Below are 18536 nucleotides of genomic sequence, written 5' to 3' on the forward strand. Positions count from 1 at the left end.
CCGTCAGAAATGGTGACCTATGTGGTAATGGCTCTATGATGACTCTAATTCCGAAAACATGGCTCCAGATTAGTGTGAATTGATGAAATAACCACAACAAACCATCTTTCGAAGTTTTAATACATTTGGGAAGCAGTTAGGGTGGGAACACCTATAATTTAAAAAACGAATTATTCTCCGTGAGTCACACATTCTGACGGCCGTCAGAAATGGTGACCTATGTGGTAATGGCTCTATGATGACTCTAAATCCCGAAAAAAATGCTCCAGACTAGTGTGAAATGATAAAATAACTAGCCCAAACCATCGTTTGAAGTGTTAATACATTTGGGAAGCAGTTAGGGTGGGAACACACATTCTTTAAAAAACGATATATTTTTTTGTGGGTGACCCTCTGTTTTAATGGCTCTATGATGACTATAAAGCCGAAACGATGGCTCCAGATTAGTGTGACTTGATGAAATAACTACCGCAAACGATCTTTCGAAATTTCAATACCTTTGGGAAGCAGTAATGGTGGGAAAACACATTCTTAGAAAATCTTTGTTGTGGGTCACACATTCTGACGGCCGTCAGAAATGGTGACCTCTGTTTTAATGGCTCTAGGAAGACTCTAAATCCGAAAGAATGGCAAAAGATAAGTGTGAATTGATGAAATAACTACCACATACCATCTTTGGGAAGCAGTTAGGGTGGGAACACATATAATTAAAAAAACGAATTATTCTCCGTGGGTCACACATTCTGACGGCCGTCAGAAATGGTGACCTATGTGGTAATGGCTCTATGATGACTCTAATTCCGAAAACATGACTCCAGATTAATGTGAATTGATGAAATAACTACCCCAACCATCTTTCGAAGTTTTAATACATTTGGGAAGCAGTTAGGGTGGGAACACACATGCTTAAATCCTTATGTTTTTGGGTCACACATTCTGACGGCTGTCAGAAATGGTTACCTCTGTTTTAATGGCACTATGGTGACTCTAAAGCCGAAACAATGGCTCCAGATTAGTATGACTTGATGAAATAACTACCCCAAACGATCTTTCGAAATTTCAATACCTTTGGGAAGCAGTAATGGTGGGAAAACACATTCTTAAAAAATATTTTGTTGTGGGTCACACATTCTGACGGCCGTCAGAAATGGTGACCCTCTGTTTTAATGGCTCTATGATGACTATAAATCCGAAAGAATGGCTAAAGATAAGTGTGAATTGATGAAATAACTACCACATACCATCTTTGGGAATCAGTTAGGGTGGGAACACACATAATTAAACAAACGAATTATTTTCCGTGGGTCACACATTCTGACGGCCGTCAGAAATGGTGACCTATGTGGTAATGGCTCTATGATGACTCTAAATCCCGAAAAAAATGCTCCAGATTAGTGTGGAATGATAAAATAACGAGCCCAAACCATCTTTCGAAGTGTTAATACATTTGGGAAGCAGTTACGGTGGGAACAAACATTCTTAAATGAAATAACAAATCATTTTCTTTCTTTTTTGTGGGTCACACATTTTGACGGCCGTCAGAAATGGTTACCTCTGTTTTATTGGCTCTATGTTGACTCTAAAGCCGAAACAATGGCTCCAGATTAGTGTGACTTGATGAAATAACTATCCCATACCATCTTTCAAAATTTTAATACCTTTGGGAAGCAGTAATAGTGGGAAAACACATTCTTAAAAATGGTTGTGTGAAGACTCTAAATCCGAAAGAATGGCTTAAGATAAGTGTGAATTGATGAAATAACTACCACATACCATCTTTGGGAAGCAGTTAGGGTGGGAAAACACATTCTTAAAAAACGATGTATTTTTTTGTGGTTCACACATTCTGACGGCCGTCAGAAATGGTGACCTATGTGGTAATGGCTCTTTGATGACTCTACGTCCGAAAACATGGCTCCAGATTCGTGTGATTTGATGAAATAACTACCCCAACCATCTTTCGAAGTTTTAATACATTTGGGAAGCAGTTTGGGTGGGAGCACACATTCTTAAAAAATCTTTGTTGTGGGTCACACATTCTGACGGCCGTCAGAAATGGTGACCTCTGTTTTAATGGCTCTATGATGACTATAAATCCGAAAAAAATGCTCCAGATTAGTGTGACTTGATGAAATAACTACGTAGTTATTTCATCAAGTCACACTAATCTGGAGCATTTTTGGTATTGTTGCTATGGGAAGGGCTCTTTAGTCATCAATATCTGTCAACGTCAAAGGGATTGAGAGATTAAAGCACTGTCTTTATACAGTGTATTATTATGGTGATATACAGTAACATTACCCTCTTCTTTTGAAACCCTTTTCATTTTGGGAAGCTGTCTTGCTTTCAGTCATCTAATCCACCTTGGGCTGTTTAGTTTCAAGTGGATTTTGGGGGGTTTGTTTCAAATGAAAATTAATTATGCTTCTGTAATGAGACCCTGCCCATCCACTCTCATCTACTGTTGGTTCTGTGTCCCAATTATGTAACTTTTCATTTAAAATCACAGTTGTTCCCCTCCTTATCCCAACCCACTAGACAACAAGAGGTGTCTGAGAAACACGGAATGACAAGAGATACAACCAGCAGGACAGGAACTACGAGACTAACACCTGTGACAGGAGGAAACTCTGAACCATATATCACACACCTCCCTGTTGTCAAGGAAATGGGAACAAATCATTTCAGCCACTGCTGACCGTGAACTTTTTTGTTTTTCAAACAATAATGTACTTATTTAGCACTGACCCCATGATTTATCATGGATAGGCCTAATCATTCTTAACATTCTGATGTGCTATACAACAGCACAACTAACATTAAGTATTTGGCCTTAGTGTGCAATCTGATGTAAGTCAATACCATTGGTTACCTGTGTATCTCCTTACAATAAACAATTAACCAGCCCAGCTCATCTATACCTGCTAGTCTTTCTCCTAAACGTCGAGATGCATTAATTATTTGTCAAGGAGACCGGACCACTTGGAGAGTCTCTCTCTCTGAAACCTCGGAAAATGGCTACTCTAGAAACATAGTATCTAACAACAAAGAAACTGAATCAACCAGACTCGCAGTCAGACAATTACACAACAATTCCATTGGTGCGCTCACAAGGTTATATAAACACACATCAAAGGCCACAGCTGACATCAGATCACCATTTTTAATTTGTTATAAAAAATATATATACAAAGATGAGCAACATGAGTTAGGCTACTTTGTTGTAATAACCATTATGTTCAACTGTGTTTGTTGTGTGTCTAAGTGAAATTATTTAAAAAAAAATATATATCATGCCGGCCGGCCGGCCTTCTCAGTCGAATGTCCACAATATTTTATGCCAGTAAAACCCAAGGAAGTGTCGCTGCTACCAATGCCAACAAGGTAAACAGCAGAAGCAGCACGACCAAACAACGCGAAGTTGTGCAAATTTTGAGTCGCCGCCGCTGCCTGCGGTTAGGTTGAACGGTCACCGTAACAACACTCATCGCATCTTCCTCCTTCATTGGTCGACCTTGGGCACTAATGATGAAAATCTGAGAATCGATTTGGCTGGGTTTGATCAGTCTGTGTCTGTTTAACCTGTCCACAATTATTCTAAGACGTCGCACAATCCAGTTGAATCCATTTGGTGCAGTATTTCTTGAATCGCGTCGTGCGCTTCGGAACTGTAAGTTTCCAGTAGGTGCGGGGACTGGGACCTCCAGAGTCTGCCGCCCCTCTGCGTCCTTTTCCATACCTTCTGAAGCCAAGCCCTCCAATTTTTTGAGGAATGTTATGTGTCGGCATATGGGACATATAATCATATCCTTTATTATCCCGCCGTCCTTGTTGACGCTGACCAGGGTTTTGACCAAACAATCATGGCAAAAAACATGTCCGCAACTCAGAGTCCTCTCAATGCCTGATAGACACTCGTAGCACACTGGGCATTCGTGTGAGTCCTCCGGTGCATCGTCCCCCTCAAGTGCCTGCATATTCATCCTAAAGGAACTTAGTGCGCAGCACATTTGAAAATGAGCAGACCAGACACTTCTTGACAATGTCGCACCAAAGACTTGTTCGTGTTGCCATGGGTTGCGTTTTCACCACTGTCACCTGGACCTACCTGTATGGGTGGAGGCGAGAACGTGTTGAACAAGACAAAGCATTTACTTACGTGAGTACTTAGAACCCCTCCCTTACTTGGAGAGCAGTGTAACAAGATTTGTCGTGTTTGGAATGGACCATCACATTCCAATTGAAGAAATGCTCTCTCTCTCTCTCTCTCTCTCTCTCTCTCTATCTCTCTATCTCTGTCTCTGTCTCTCTCACACACTCTCTCACTCTCTCTCTTTCTCTCTTTCTCTCTCTCTATGTATTTGCAGCCTATTTGAATGAATAGCCTATCCTCCTTTAAACGTAGCCTATCTATCAGGCCATTTTGTATCAAACATCCAGGTATGTTGTAATTCTGTTTGTGTGCAGTTAAGACAACATTCGGTGATAACAGGGAAATTAGACTGATGAATGATGAATCAGTGAAGTGGCCTCATAGCATCAAGCTTGACCTCTAGGTGGAGGCATAGTCCATGAACGTTCTAAACTGGCACCTCAATTAGTCACGTTACGTAATCATTAAATACGTGTTATAAGAGCATCAATCTAAACCTAAACAAAGGAAATGTTGCCGATAGATAGTAGGTTAGTAAACTGCAGTGTTTTTTTGTGCCGCACGTAATAATTTACCACAAAATTATGAGAGAAAGCAATTGTATGACGTAGTGACGTCCATTGATGTCACTGCGCTGTATAGGAAGCTACGTTTCATTTCCGAGACGCGTTGGCAATTTCCTAAACACGGGAAGTCGGTCCCTACATTGACTATCCAAGGATAAGATGTGGTAAATGCTTTCTAGCTGACAAGCTACCGAAACCGGAGACATTGGAGACAGTCGGACATGCGAAGGTAATGAAATCGGCATTTTAACATATCTTGAAATGATTTTTCAAATGTGGATTTTGAGTCCTTCCGACTGTAGCCTACGCTTCCGCCTACAGCTTACTCTTTAATACCTTTTCAGTGGCTTTTTTCATTGTCATTTCTCGTAGGGTTTACATTCGCATTACACCATACCCTATTTGGTCTTCATTACTGTGATCAGTGCTAAAATTCACGCTGATTTAAAAGTTTATAAATATTCAGTTCATAGGCTATTTAGCAAGTCGAATAGGCCTATTACGAGAATAGCACATTTTCAGTGTCTGCATGATTAGGTTACTTCAAAAGTAGCTTATGTTCACCTCAAATAGTTTTTAGACGATTTAAAATATTAGTCTATTACATCTTGTGACAATGGACAAATCATACAGGGAGGAGAGGTAAACTGATCACTTAAATTCTAGATTGTACTGTCCCCCCAAAGCTTCTAGTGTGTTGCCCAGATCAGTGGTGTAATACCACGTGAGAGGACGGTGGTGGGTTTCCAGTACATCTGACACTGGGAGGAAGTTAACAACGAAGAGGAACGTGAGGGGACAGAAACAGGCTGTTCTGCCTTTGACCCCTCACGTCCCTCTCACCAGGTCACTTTCCTGAATAACAACAGAAGTGTCAGCAAGGCCTAAAAAAAAACTAGACTTCGGTTTGTCTGCAAATAGAGAGAAACTGCTGTGTGCACTATGGTAGACTTACATGGCTATCATACTGTGTTGGACAAACACGTATGGCTCCACACAGGAATACAAACAATACCATGGTAGTTAAGGAGTGGGCTGACCTGGGCTTGGAAATGACTCCAGTGCACTCGAACATGCTTACAAACAAACATGTAGTCAATCTGATGACGAGGTGCTTAGGCATTTGAATGAGCAACTCCTTGTTCACTCTATAGGGCCCCATCCGTTTTAGATGACATGTCAACCATGTTTGGCTGGTTCCGTTCACCAAATGATGTTCTTTTTCTTCAAAAGAGGAACTCGGGTCGAGTGAGTCATTCACGAGGGAGTAACTGTCTGAGACGTTACCACAGTCCTGCAGTGGCGCTGTGGCAGTTACCCAAGCAGCACCCTTCCCTCCCCCTCACGAGTCAGGCCTAGTAGGAATGACAGACCGAATATCAGGACAGCGAGGGTGATTTGACCTACTCAGACTGAGTAGGAGACTCAGCCAATCATGAAGAGGTTCATTGTGTAGGGCCATGCTGAACATTTAATGAGGGACTTGTTGTCACATGAAGCTCTTTGGAACATTGTCAAATGATGCTGGGGTAGCATGGGTCGTCAGGTTTTGCACAAACTGGTGGTGTCACTCAAGTAAAAAAAAGGATAATGAAAAGGATGCCAAGATATATTTTGGACATTTCTCAAACATTCAGCTTTTCACTCAAATTGTTAAGCTGATAGGATTTATCAAAAATGTGTACCGACTTAGAAAAAGCCCATCTGATAAGTGATCTCAGACTTTTGGACCCTTCAGTCTCATTGACCACACTGCAAGTCCAGACTGACTCCAACTCTTAGCTGCAGGATATGTATGTTATCAACTCACCTCTCAGTTGTAACCCCTCAGGAACTGTTTGTCTGTCCAATACTGATGACTGTGTGTGACCGATAACTGTTTCCTCTCTGCATCCTCAGGTCCCCCTAACATGGAAACAGAGATGATTCCGAAATTTTCATCCAAGGACGAGGAAATCGATTACTGGAAGACACTTTCCCTGAAGTATAAGGAAAGGTATGGAAGTGCCATGTTTGTTTGAGAAACGTAGGCCGAGTGCTTTTTCTAATGACGACTGTCGTTTCCATCCCCTCTGTCCAGGCCTCTGGATAAAGCAACAGAACCAGTCTTTTCTTGTTGTGGTTAGTTATGGTTGTGCAGGCATCCGCACATGTCGAGCTCTCTGCTCTGTTACATAATATGAAGCTTTAGTGTTTGCTCAACAACACTATTTAATCATCTTATATCATCATATCACCTGACTGGCCTTATTTACCTGTGCAGACAGAGATTTTGTACTATTTATTAATGGAGCAGTATATCAATTGGCCTCAATTATTAGCATATCAGTGTTTCTGAAATTGAACTGAGTAGTGTCCTAATTAATGCCGGATAGAGCTTAGGCCTACTCCTTTCACTAGCACCAGGGAGCGTGCAACCAGTCCAAGATCTTATGTCATAGACACTCACTGAGAACCCTGTGGACTTCCACCAACACACAAAGCTTTGAGTAAACCGCTTTGTCATGTAATCAGCCATCTTGACCACAAACAAGCTTTGACCCCACAGTAACACACAAGCTGGAAATATTTGGAAATACAACAGACTGTTCTATACTGTAAATGCATTACTATGGAGGCCATTTGTGTCGATGATTACGACTTGAGGAGTCAGCTGTGCTCGGGTTTGGTCAGGATCGAACTATTAGGCACGACGTGTTGATGGTTATTGAGTGAAAGTGACTGTCTCATTAAAGTCCACCATTGGTCTGACAGCTGTGTAGGGTTCAGAGGGTCAGTCTGTGTGTGGGGGGTGTACAGAAGGTCACAGGAAGGGGTGAGGATTAATACCCCCAGTGTGTCCCAGTGTCGTACAGCTGCTAGCCAGCTCCAGTTGGTCTCGGAGCACTGCTGCAGCGGCACTCAGGCAGTTAAAAACCAGGAGTTTTCTAGAGGATTCCTGCCTCGGAGGAAGGGGGGGGGGGGAAACGTCATGGAAAAAGAACACCAAGGCCCAGAGTTAGCCAGCCGCGGGTGACCTCACGCATATTTGAGCGTTGACGCTGTCAGAGGAGACCACAAAGAGGATACAATGTTTTTTGTTGTTGTTTTTGACCACAGTGTTTTTTTTTAATTTATGTTTTAGAGTCTGTATGTTACTTAGCTGTTTTTGTTACGATGATAAAGCGGGCTGTGCATAGAGGCCATAGAAAACAGCGAGTTGTGGGGTGTGAAAGGAAGTCCTTGGTGAACAGACATGCCGTTTGACCCTGGGAGCCACTGATGAGGTGGCCCCCAGGGCTGCTGGAATGCGTGGAATGAGCCAATAGGGGGAATACCTTTTAGGCTAAGCTATGAGCAACGACCCCTGCCTGTGATTAGGAGGCCTGGGCCCGAACAGCTAACCTCAACGCTGTCTGAACCAGATAGCCTGTTGTCCTCTGTGTGTCTATGAAGCCGCTCCTGTACAGGGGTCAGCCCTGCCACGGCACAGTGAGACTTCCTGTGTGTGTGTGTGAGCTCATATCCTGTCTCCACACCCCCTGGTGTCCTGCTGCCGACCTCTGACCTGAAGCTCTCGCTCTTCCACGGCACTTGGGCCAGAAGGCCTGTTTTCTAGCCACCTGTTCTGCCTCTTTTCAGGAGCTAATTAAGAGCGGTCTGTCCCTCCGTTGGGCACAGTCTGGTTGAAGCTCAGCTCAGCCTGGCTCGGACGGTTTCTGCGTCGCCGTGTTCTATTGAAGGGAGACAACATTGCCGGCGAAACGCAGGGCTTTTTTTGCGACGGGCTGCGTTTTGTCCCGCGGCCCCACAATGAAGAGAGCTCCAACAATCAGAAGCTGCACGACTCGTGTGTCGCCACAGAGTCCACTGTGCCACTCAGGGCTCAAAGCCTGCCATTCCGAGCCCGGATACATTCAGCAGAGTGTACTTGTATGGCTCCATGCATCCTAAACCGTCTCCTTGCCGTGTTCCCCAGTTACCACGACGCCCAGGAGGAGCTGCAGGAGTTCCAGGAGGGCAGCCGCGAGCTGGAGGCCGAGCTGGAGGCCCAGCTGGGCCAGACGGAGCACCGGCTCCGAGACCTCCAGACGGAGAACCAGAGGCTGAAGAGCGACGTGGACTCCCTCAAGGTAACTCAAGCCTGACCCATTAGCCCCGGCCTAGCCTGGATGTCACTTACAGATCCCCCCCCCCCCCCCACCTGGACACAAGAGCCCAGCGCCAGCTAGGTGGCTGAGTGAGAGGTTGGCCCTCTTGGCTGTGTGTGTGTGTGTTGGCGGGCAGGGAAGGGGTGCGGGCCTGCTGAATACAGAGCCAGACGTAATCCGGCAGTGCGCCATAATAGGATGTCAGGATCAAAGAGCAGGAAATAGCAGACGGCAGGGACACGGCAAACCTCAGGGCGCTCTTCCCGGTTTGACGCTCTTCTCGCTCTTTTATGGTCCCCTTTCTAAAAACAGATGCACGCGTGTTGCTGTTCATGGAGGGGGGCGGGGGGGGGGGGGGGGGTTCCTGTTGTGGTCGTAGGGTGCGAGGAGAGCACGAACCCTGCTCCGGTCACGATCCCGGAGGGTCCAGGAACGTTGACCAGCCTTAAGCCACGCCTCTTACCCGAGAGGACCCCGCGCTCATCTCCTCCCTTCCTCTCCTCTCCTTTTTCCCCCCTCCACCGAGCCAGCTCTCCACAGACAGCCTTAGATGGCACTGGAGGACAGGGATTGAGGGAGGACCGATTCAAAACAACAAGACTGCGTCGGCTAGCGTCTTCATACGTCACATCCATGTGTGTCACCTTTGTTTACTCTTAGACGGGGACCTTCCCGCGCCCGCTTGGCCCCCGTTTGTCAACTTCCTCTTCTCTCTCGTCTCCCTCTCCCTCTCTTCCCTGCGCAGGAGAAGCTGGAGCTGCATTACTCCCAGAGCTACAAGCAGATCTCCGTGCTGGAGGACGACCTGGGCCAGACGCGCAGCATCAAGGAGCAGCTCCACAAATACGTCCGAGAGCTGGAGCAGGCGAACGACGACCTGGAGAGAGCCAAGAGGTCAGCAGGCCCAGGACATGCCTCCGGTCAATTGGACTGGCTATCAAGCTTGGTTCATGACCGAGCGTCTTTGAATGATTCACGATCGTAGCCAGATGCAGGCTGCAGGCTATGGCTGCTTCTCCGGCAGCTTGCTTCGGGGGCCGGATCCCCGCAGGTTTGCTCACAGCTCCAACCAGGAAGTGACGTGTTTGACTTGTCCCCTCCCCCCTCCCAGGGCCACCATTGTGTCTCTGGAGGACTTTGAGGGCCGCCTGAACCAGGCCATCGAGAGGAACGCCTTCCTGGAGAGCGAGCTGGACGAGAAGGAGTCTCTCCTGGTCTCGGTGCAGAGGCTGAAGGACGAGGCCAGAGGTGCAGTACAGAGCCTCGCTACTCCCCCCCCCCCCCCCCCCCCCCATGCTAACCCCCCCCTCCCCATACCCTCCCCCCCCCTCCCACTCCCTCTCTCTGCTCCCGGCCCGTCTTAATATCCGTGTGGCGTCTGTGTGCTCTAGACCTGAGGCAGGAGCTGGCCGTGAGGGAGCGCAGCACGGACGCGACAGGGACGTCGGCGCCCGGCTCGCCCACCCTGGAGCTCGACAAGATGGACTCGGCCGTCCAAGCCTCGCTGTCCCTTCCCGCCACCCCCGTGGGGAAGGGCGTGGAGCACCCCTTCGTCGGCTCCAAAGGTCGGCCCCCCTCCCCGTTCCCCAGTCGGTTCCGCGGGGCGTCGTCGGACTGCGTCGAATCGAGTCGACTTGTGTCTTAACCCCCCCGTATGTGTCTCCCCCGCACAGCCCTGACCAACGGCTGTGGAAGCACTCCCCTGACCCCCTCGGCAAGAATCTCTGCTCTTAACATCGTCGGTGACCTTCTGAGAAAAGTCGGGGTAAATATCATTTGTTCAAAAATGCATTCATTCCATCTCTCTCTCTTTTGAGACGTGTCTGTGAGACCCACGATGGCGACGAGATAAAGTACGTCGTAAAAGGCCCAGAGATGATGAGCAGGCGTTTCTTTTTTTTTTGGTGGGGGGGGGGGGGGACGACTGCACCAGTAAGTGCTGCCTTGGTCACCCACTTAGCGTCTGAGAAGCAGGTGTGTGTGTCCTAAATCACGGTTCTGCCTGTCCCCAGGCGCTGGAGTCCAAACTAGCTGCTTGCAGGAACTTCGCCAAGGACCATTCTGCCAGGAAGAGCTACTCCACGACCAACGGCGCCCTCATCAACAGCAACGCCACCAAGTTCTCCCACTCTCTGCACACCACCTACTTTGACAAGACGTGAGTGTCTCTGGAGTGATCTTCACCCCCCCCCCACGCACACACACACACACACACACGTATTATCCCCACCTCACTTGACCCTGACAAACACAACTTGCCACTGCACACATACTCACAATCTGCACACACACACACACACAAACAACAACATTGAAAATGTGACTCACCGGCAGTTTTATGCACCTCTTCTGCAGCACTGTGAATGGACTGGACAACAGCACTCTGACTGCCATGGCATCGCCCAGGACTGTGTCCCCCCCGGCCCTGCTGCCACTCATTGTGTGAGCCCCTCCCCCCTCCCCCCCCCCACACTCCACCCACTGTGCCCCCACATACATACCTCCCAAAGCAAGGGAACAACGCAGCCCTGGAATGACCGTTTCGTCGCGTGTGGCGTTTCTCTTTGATTGACGGGGAGAGAGGGTGTGTAATGAGAGCATGTGCGCTTGAGTGCAAGAGAGAGGGCGTGTGTCTGTGTGTGTGTGTGTGTTTGCGCGTTAGAGAGAGAAACTTGAATAATACACACGTGACATGCCTCACTGTTTGCAGCTGTAAATGTTCCCGTTTGCGTGGGCACGGGTTGCGAGTGCGCGCGTGGGTCGACCGCACACCGACGCGTGCCCGTGGCGACGCGGCAGCCTGCTAAGCTCCAAGTCTCCAAGTGGTACCAGGATGCCCCTTCCCCTCTCCCCCTCCCCCACTTCCGCATATCCGCTCAAACCGCTCCACCTGACAAAAGTCTTCAGTGAGACCGCAAAACGGCGAGAAAGATCGTTCTGTCTCATTTACCTGTTCAGTTTATTGCACCACCTGAGATCATTTCTGTGTCGCATAAGTTATATTTAAAAAACAAAACAAAAAACACCTAAAAGGGATACGTTTAAAGTTTGAAGTTACTCAAATTGTGTTGTATGCTTTGATATGTCCTACGTGTTCGCTTGCACAACTGTGTGTGGTGTGGGGTCGGGCGGAGGCTGGGTGAGGGGGCCCACGTGGCCAGAAGGACTGAGGTGCATGTTGCCTGTGTTCAGAGCCACGTGTGGGTAGACCTTCTGTTCCTCCCCTGGATGCAGAGCAGCCGGGGACCCAGAGGGGGGGGGGGGAGGCAGGCAAACTCACAGGACGCTCCACGTGGCCACCCTGATGGGACTGAACCTCTACTGATCCTGGATATCTCCATGTTCAGGCTGGGGAGACGAGCAAGATGGCCGATGACGTTTCAGGGACATTTCTTGCTACCTTTGTTTTCCCCCACCATAACGGTTCACAGTATATTCCGTTTAATGAAGTAGCAGGCTGACGCCGCTGAACCGAATACAGTATTTCTTATTTCTAACGTGGATCCCCTCGCAGCACAGGTCAGTTGGACTACATCAGTTGGTATCGGTGTGTTTTGTCTTGTCACGAGGCTCCCTGTTTGATTCTGTGTTTTTGTGCACCTCTTGATGTGCCTCTTGCTTTTTTTAAATTGTGGATTTTGATATTATTTAGGCTTGTTATTCATCAAATAACCCATACTGGCAGTTTGAATCCATTAGACTCTACATTACCTGGTCTCCCCATTATCTTTGCAGACTTTTACCATCGTCATTTGGGGCACTTAATCCAAATAGTATGTGTCAACTTTGGCTAACATCTCGTTGCCGTGAGCAACCCATGGGCTGGTTGCTATGTTCCCATGTATATATTGTAGCCTTATGAAAATTGTAACGTTGCCTACCACGTTTGTACATATTGACATTTGGCATTACAGCTTTATTTATTTAAGATTCTTTATAGCATGTTTTGAAAGAAGAATGTGTTTTACAATTGTACAACGGTTAAAAATGATGTTATGTGCAATCAGTTCAGTCTATTCAAAATAAATAAATGAAATAAAGATATGAATTCAGAGTGGATGGTTTGATTTTGCTTGTCGCAATTCACAAAACGTTGACCTGTGAAACTATAATCAGGGAAAAAATATATGCAACTGTAGTAAAAAAAGGAACGTTTTAGGGTGGGAACGTTGACCAAATTCCACACATTGTGAGTATAGACAAGCAGGCCCAAACAGATATAGCCTTGATGACAAGCCCCAGTCTCAGCCTTGTGGGTCTGCAGCTTGACCCACTCTCAGGTCCTTGGTGTCACAGGCCCAGTTTCTTCTCAAGGGCCTGTCTCAGCTGGTTCTTCTGGATCTACAAAATGCAGAGAGACGACAGCAGCCCTCAGTAGGCGCACAGTCCAGTTATCTTCAGTTAGATCTGCACACCTGGCTCCTTTTAGCCTCGCCATTGACCACATACCTTCCCGGAGGCTGTCAGAGGATATCCATCCACAAACTCCACATAGTGGGGGATCTTGAAGTGAGAAATCTGAGAGAGGGAGCCAATACACTATGTTGACATGGAGATATGAAGGGAGTTGGACCATGGGTCACAGGTCTCGGTGCCCACCACTATCTCACCTGGCCCCTGCAGAAAGCTTGGATCTCCTCCGCACTGCAGGTTTGGCCCTCCTTTAGCTTGACACAAGCACACACCTGTTCTCCCAGCCTCTCATCCTTCACTCCGACCACCTGCCGCAAAGAAAAACACAGGTCTTCTTTTAGTCATGGATTCAGACCCAACTTTCTAGACTGCTCTCTGTGGCCCTCTAGTGGCCGCAGTCCTTACCTGCGCCTCCTGGACTTTGGGGTGGGCGTGGAGGAACTGCTCTATCTCGGCAGGGTAGATGTTCTCCCCTCCTCGAATGATCATGTCCTTGATGCGGCCCTCGATACGGCAATATCCTAACCCGTCCAGGCTGGCAATGTCCCTGCGTAGGGGAACCAAACACGCCAGTCCGAGCTAAGCTCGCGTCTCACTCCCTGTCATTCTTCCCGTGTGGTTACATTCACATTACATTGAGTCATTTAGCAGACGCTCTTATCCAGAGTGACTTACAGTAAGTACAGGGACATTCTCCCCAAGGCAAGTAGGGTGAAGTGCCTTGCCCAAGGACACAACGACATGTGCGCCAGCCAGGAATTGAACTGGCAACCTCCAGATTACTAGCCCGATGCTCTACCTGCTGAGCCACCTGACGCCCAGGTTATGGGCTGTGCAACACGTACCCCGTCTTGTACCAGCGATCTGTGGACACGCACGCCCTGGTGTTGTCCTGGTCGTCCCAGTACTCCCGCATCACGCAGTAGCCCCTGATATGAAGCTCTCCAGAGGCTCCAAGAGGCACCAAATGCCCACTAGAGGGCTCCACCACTCTGGCCTGGACAACATACACATGTGCGTACGCACACACACACACACACACACACATGCAGAGCTGCGTGTGAGAGCAGAGCCGGTACACGACGATGCGGTCATCGTCGGTAGACATGGGAACGGATGACACGGCCAATCTACCTCAGTGTGATTCAGGATACACCCGACGGTGTTCATCTTCAGTTCCTCGTTGTCCGATGGGAAACCCAGAAACGTCCCAGGGCTGTTCTCCGTCGTACCGTAAGCTATCTGACGCCAAAACGCAGAAAAGCAATGAAGACACTTGACATTTAGGTTTCCTTGACGGGCTTCTTGACAGGAAGGCGGGAAACTCACCATCATCTCCTTCACGTTCATGTCCCTCCTCAGCTTCTTCATCACTTCCTGTGGACATGGGGATCCACCCATGAGCCCAGCCTCAACAGAGGACAGGTCATACTTGTCGAAATCAGGCTGCCCGAGCATGTCAATGTACATGGTGGGTGTCCCATAAACAAATGTGCACCTGGAATACCAATGGAAAACAATAAACATACCTTTTTTTCCCACACTTCCTTGAACCTCTCCACCCAGCCAACCCCAATACTCTCTCACACTGTCTCTGTCTCTGTCTCTCTCTCTTGTTCTCTGTCTCCTTCTCTCTCTCTCTGTCTCCCTGTGTCTCTCTCTCTCCCCCTCTCCCCCCCTCTCTCTCTCTCTTTTTCTCTCTCTTTCTCTCTCTATCTCTCTCTCCCTCTCTCTCTCCTTCTCTCTCCCTCTCCCTCTCTCTCTCTCTCTCTCTTTCTCCCTCTCTCTCTCCCCCCTCTCCCTCTCTCTCTCTCTCTGTCTCTCTGTCTCTCTCTCTCTCCCTCCTTCCCTCTCGCACTGTGGCCCGGGCGTGAAGGCATACCTCTCCTCCTGAATGGCCTGCAAGTTGGCGCGGCTGCTGTAGCCAGTGGAGGGGAAGACCAGCGTGATGCCGTGCACGGCCATGCACATCCCTCCGAGCACGGAGCCGAAGCAGTGGTACATGGGCACCGGAATACACACCCGCACCTGGGGCTGCAGAAAGCCGGCACAACAAAGGCCTCAGGCACCCGCTGTCTCTGCGCGTGAACGCACGTGTCAGCGATTATAGACGTGCGAATCCAATACGTGACGGTAGAACATGTCCGGCACACTGACCCTCCAGCCGTATCCTAATCTCAGGCCCATGAAATAGGCGTTGTTGACGATGTTGTGATGGGAGAGAGTGACGCCTTTGGGACTTCCTGTCGTGCCCTAGAAACCCCAAGACACGTCGCTTGATGAGAGGCTGACATGAGATATTAGCGGCCTGCCTATGACCTGTTACGAGCAGCTGTATGGACGAAGAGATGGGGAGTTACTGATGTGAACTGGATGTTGATGGGGTCGTCAAAGGACAGCGAGCTCTGCAGAGCCTGCAGCTCCTGGTGCTGCGGTCTGGACGCTGCCTGCATCACATCATCCACGTGGATCATGCCTGGCTGTCTGCTGTCCGTCAATATCACCATGCACAAGTCTGGCAGTCTGACACACATACATACATGCCCACAAATACAGTCAACTCACACAAACACACAGGTTGGTTACAGTGCTACATTCAGAGTCCGTTGACAACAGTGTCATGTTTATACTGTTACCAAAATCAGCAGTCTACAGTCTACATACAGTTTATGACGACAACAAAATACCTGGCACTCTTGAACGACCCTGCTGATGCTGAGTTGATCTCTGGACAGATCTCCTTCAATATCTCACAGAAGTTCTGGGTTTTAAACTGGGTTGGGCACACCACTGCTTTACATTGGACCTGAACAACAGAGATCATGGGTCAACTGTTCAGATTGTGTATTGGATGGTGAAGAGACGTCTTTGGTTACTATTAACTATTTTTAAGCAAACATCTTGCTGTTGTAGAACTATGTTGGAGCTCAACTTGCTTCGCTAAAGTGTCTAAAGTGTATTCTAAATGGATAATGAAATGCAACTGTCCACATACCCTCCTCAGAGTGAACTCCACTTCCTTCAGCTGATAGGATGGGTTCACTGATACCTGCGGGACAAGCAGTTGCTTATTTTCTTTTGTGAAAGATTACATGATCAAAGCTATTGTGTTAAAAAAGAAAGACCATGCTATGTTTCATTTACCGTGCCATATTTGATCACTTTCACTCATCCATACAATGTTGGCACACATGCAGGCATGACATTGTGTCATTTCCTTTGAACCCTGTGCCTACCCCAGGTTTTCAATCTGCTTGGCTCACCAGAATGATGCCAGCCTTGGCAGAGGCAAACTGGAAGAGGAGCCATTCATAGGTGTTGGGCCCCCAAACTGCCAGCCTCTCTCCCCTCTTCAGACCCAGGGCCAGCAAGCCTGCAGCTGCCTGGTCAACCTGCAGCACACATGGAACATGGCAACATTCAGCATGTACCTACTGTATGCATTCAAATGAGACTTGACTTGTTCGTGGTTTTGTTTCAATGAGCATGCAAAAATCAAGGTGTTTAACAAGAGTGCCCTGGTGGTTCACCAGGTAAGTGTGTGCCACTAAGGCAATGGTAAGCTTAACACATTGGCCTGGATGCAATTCTAGTCTGTAGCCTTTCTGCCCCACTGTTTCCTGTCTCCCTCCAGTACGCTTTATAAAATAACGATCATACAATCTTCAAATGATTAAATAAAATCAAGGTATTCCCCATTCAAGGGAAGACAAATGCGTCTATTTGTATTGGTGGACTAGTAAGAATTCCAAGAAGAGATTCGACCTTACACCTAGCTATACGAACAGTCGATGTTAATGCGTAACCACCGCAGGCTGAAGTCCAACATGACCGTGAACAGTACACCACAGCTTTCAGTACTTTTTATCAGAAAACCAGAAAGAAATAACTGGTTATTTGAAAGGGATGAAGGTGAATGAGCAGCACATGTGTAGTGGGTTTGTAACGGACGTGGTCTTGCAAGCTCCGTCAGAGGTATCTGGCTAATGTTCACTCCCACGGGGAGTCGAACCTGCCACCTTTCGACTTCCAAGCGCAACCACTACCAACTACGCCAAAGAAAAGCTGGCAGCTAACTGACGCGGGTGGCCAATTTATTAGCTGAGGAGTGAGTTTCACCGATTCACACCGGTTACACATGGAAGAGACTGGAGAAGCCTGGCTGGGTGTGCTGGAGGGGGGGACTCACATCCTGTTTAAACTGGGCAAAGGTCTTGCGTATGCCGTCCTGTAGGAAGACCAGGGCCTCCCGCTCGGGCCAGCGACGGGCTGCGGCGTCCAGGCTCTGGCCCGCGGTCAGAGGGAGCAGGGAGACAGAGGAGGTGCCGTGGACATAGCTGCTGGTCAGAGTGGGGACGTGCGGGGGGCTGTCCACGTTGAGGGAGCTGGGGGGGAAAGAGACACTTTTCAGAGAAATGGTCAGTGCAGCGATGGAGAATGGGGCCCTCGGTCTCATGGGCGTGGACTGTGAGGGAACACGGGGGGGGTCTGTGAATGAAGAGGCATGGGGGGGGGGGGGGGAAGGGTGGAGGGGGGGGCGTCCTCTTCCACACGGCTCGGATCTCTCTCGTGGCGTTTCACAACCGCTGGCTGCTGTGGGTCGCTCTCCAAGGAGCCGCAGCAACAACACTCTCACTCCCCACACCCATGGGGGTCGCAGAACCGGTGCAGCCTTTCGGAGGGGGAACCTGAGAGAACGCATGGGAGGAAAAACACGACCAGTGCCAAGACAACCATTTTGAAACCCCAGATCTCGTGGCAAAGACCAAGCAAAAAATATGGACGGCGTGATCAATCCAAATATTTATGAAATGGAACTCATGCAGGCATTGTTCCTGTGCAGTGGTGTGAACAGGCCCTGACAGAGATATACCCTGAAACAACATGGAGTTAATAAACAACGTGAAATCGAAAGGTGGAAGGGCAATGGTATTTCAAAGAGAGTCGAACTTACCGACAACAGAGCCAGTTCGTGTTAATAGGAATCCATGTTTTTTTCAAAGTGCGTGCAATCATGAAGCCTAAATTGTGAGAGTAGGACCTGAGTAGTAACGAGGGGAGACGAGCACACATGGTTCCAGGCAGGCTGTGAGAGAGACAGACAGACCCAGGGAAGCCAGAGTCCTGGCTACTCTTGACTCACATAATCTTTAACTCTGCACTCTGGTTGGTTGGAGTGACTTGCACATAACTGGAAGGTAGAGCACATAGGCCAACACTAACCAGTTATGTGTCAGTGAACCTTTAACTTTCAATAATGTTTGGGTTCTTGAC

General features: G+C 48.3%; 3 protein-coding genes across 4 annotated transcripts; 1 reads left to right on the top strand and 2 right to left on the bottom strand.

Annotated features, from left to right (window-relative positions):
- Positions 1-3162: 3162 nt before the first annotated feature.
- Positions 3163-4097, bottom strand: LOC146253278 (RING finger protein 222). The gene has a single exon (XM_084678538.1). It carries the CDS (start codon positions 4008-4010, stop codon positions 3336-3338), a length of 675 nt encoding a protein of 224 aa, XP_084534664.1. The 5' UTR covers positions 4011-4097; the 3' UTR covers positions 3163-3335.
- Positions 4098-4793: 696 nt separating this feature from the next.
- Positions 4794-12897, top strand: ndel1b (nudE neurodevelopment protein 1-like 1b). 2 transcript variants are annotated; one of them, XM_084678051.1, is made up of 10 exons: positions 4794-4948; positions 6619-6715; positions 8678-8831; positions 9595-9743; positions 9961-10097; positions 10241-10414; positions 10523-10614; positions 10862-11007; positions 11205-11291; positions 11560-12897. In XM_084678051.1, exons 2-10 carry the CDS (start codon positions 6630-6632, stop codon positions 11654-11656), a joined length of 1122 nt encoding a protein of 373 aa, XP_084534177.1. In that variant the 5' UTR covers positions 4794-4948; positions 6619-6629; the 3' UTR covers positions 11657-12897. The 2 variants fall into 2 exon arrangements, with proteins under 2 accessions (XP_084534177.1, XP_084534178.1); XM_084678052.1 differs by lacking the exon at positions 11560-12897 and having other exon boundaries at positions 11205-11295.
- On the bottom strand, positions 12898-18400 carry LOC146253280 (medium-chain acyl-CoA ligase ACSF2, mitochondrial-like). The gene is made up of 15 exons (XM_084678050.1): positions 18217-18400; positions 17452-17647; positions 16526-16654; positions 16258-16311; positions 15950-16068; positions 15623-15785; positions 15420-15515; positions 15145-15296; positions 14592-14760; positions 14397-14504; positions 14108-14259; positions 13668-13809; positions 13460-13570; positions 13299-13367; positions 12898-13190 (listed from the first exon to the last, which is right to left on the bottom strand). Exons 1-15 carry the CDS (start codon positions 18333-18335, stop codon positions 13140-13142), a joined length of 1830 nt encoding a protein of 609 aa, XP_084534176.1. The 5' UTR covers positions 18336-18400; the 3' UTR covers positions 12898-13139.
- Positions 18401-18536: the final 136 nt, after the last annotated feature.

The sequence above is a fragment of the Hypomesus nipponensis genome, chromosome 17 (genome assembly GCF_054491055.1).
Source record: "Hypomesus nipponensis isolate SF chromosome 17, ASM5449105v1, whole genome shotgun sequence".
In the NCBI taxonomy this organism is placed as follows: Eukaryota; Metazoa; Chordata; class Actinopteri; order Osmeriformes; family Osmeridae; genus Hypomesus; species Hypomesus nipponensis.

Bases quoted from the DNA above. Each gene is read 5' to 3' on its own strand.
- LOC146253278 (XM_084678538.1), bottom strand. From the start codon at position 4,010: ATGTGCTGCGCACTAAGTTCCTTTAGGATGAATATGCAGGCACTTGAG.
- ndel1b (XM_084678051.1), top strand. From the start codon at position 6,630: ATGGAAACAGAGATGATTCCGAAATTTTCATCCAAGGACGAGGAAATC. The intron at 6,716-8,677 runs GTATGGAAGTGC...CGTGTTCCCCAG, and splicing joins TCCCTGAAGTATAAGGAAAG to TTACCACGACGCCCAGGAGG. The intron at 10,098-10,240 runs GTGCAGTACAGA...TGTGTGCTCTAG, and splicing joins GCTGAAGGACGAGGCCAGAG to ACCTGAGGCAGGAGCTGGCC.
- LOC146253280 (XM_084678050.1), bottom strand. From the start codon at position 18,335: ATGTGTGCTCGTCTCCCCTCGTTACTACTCAGGTCCTACTCTCACAAT. The intron at 15,786-15,949 runs GTATTTTGTTGT...TATGTGTGTCAG, and splicing joins GGGTCGTTCAAGAGTGCCAG to ACTGCCAGACTTGTGCATGG. The intron at 13,191-13,298 runs GTATGTGGTCAA...TGCATTTTGTAG, and splicing joins CTCTGACAGCCTCCGGGAAG to ATCCAGAAGAACCAGCTGAG.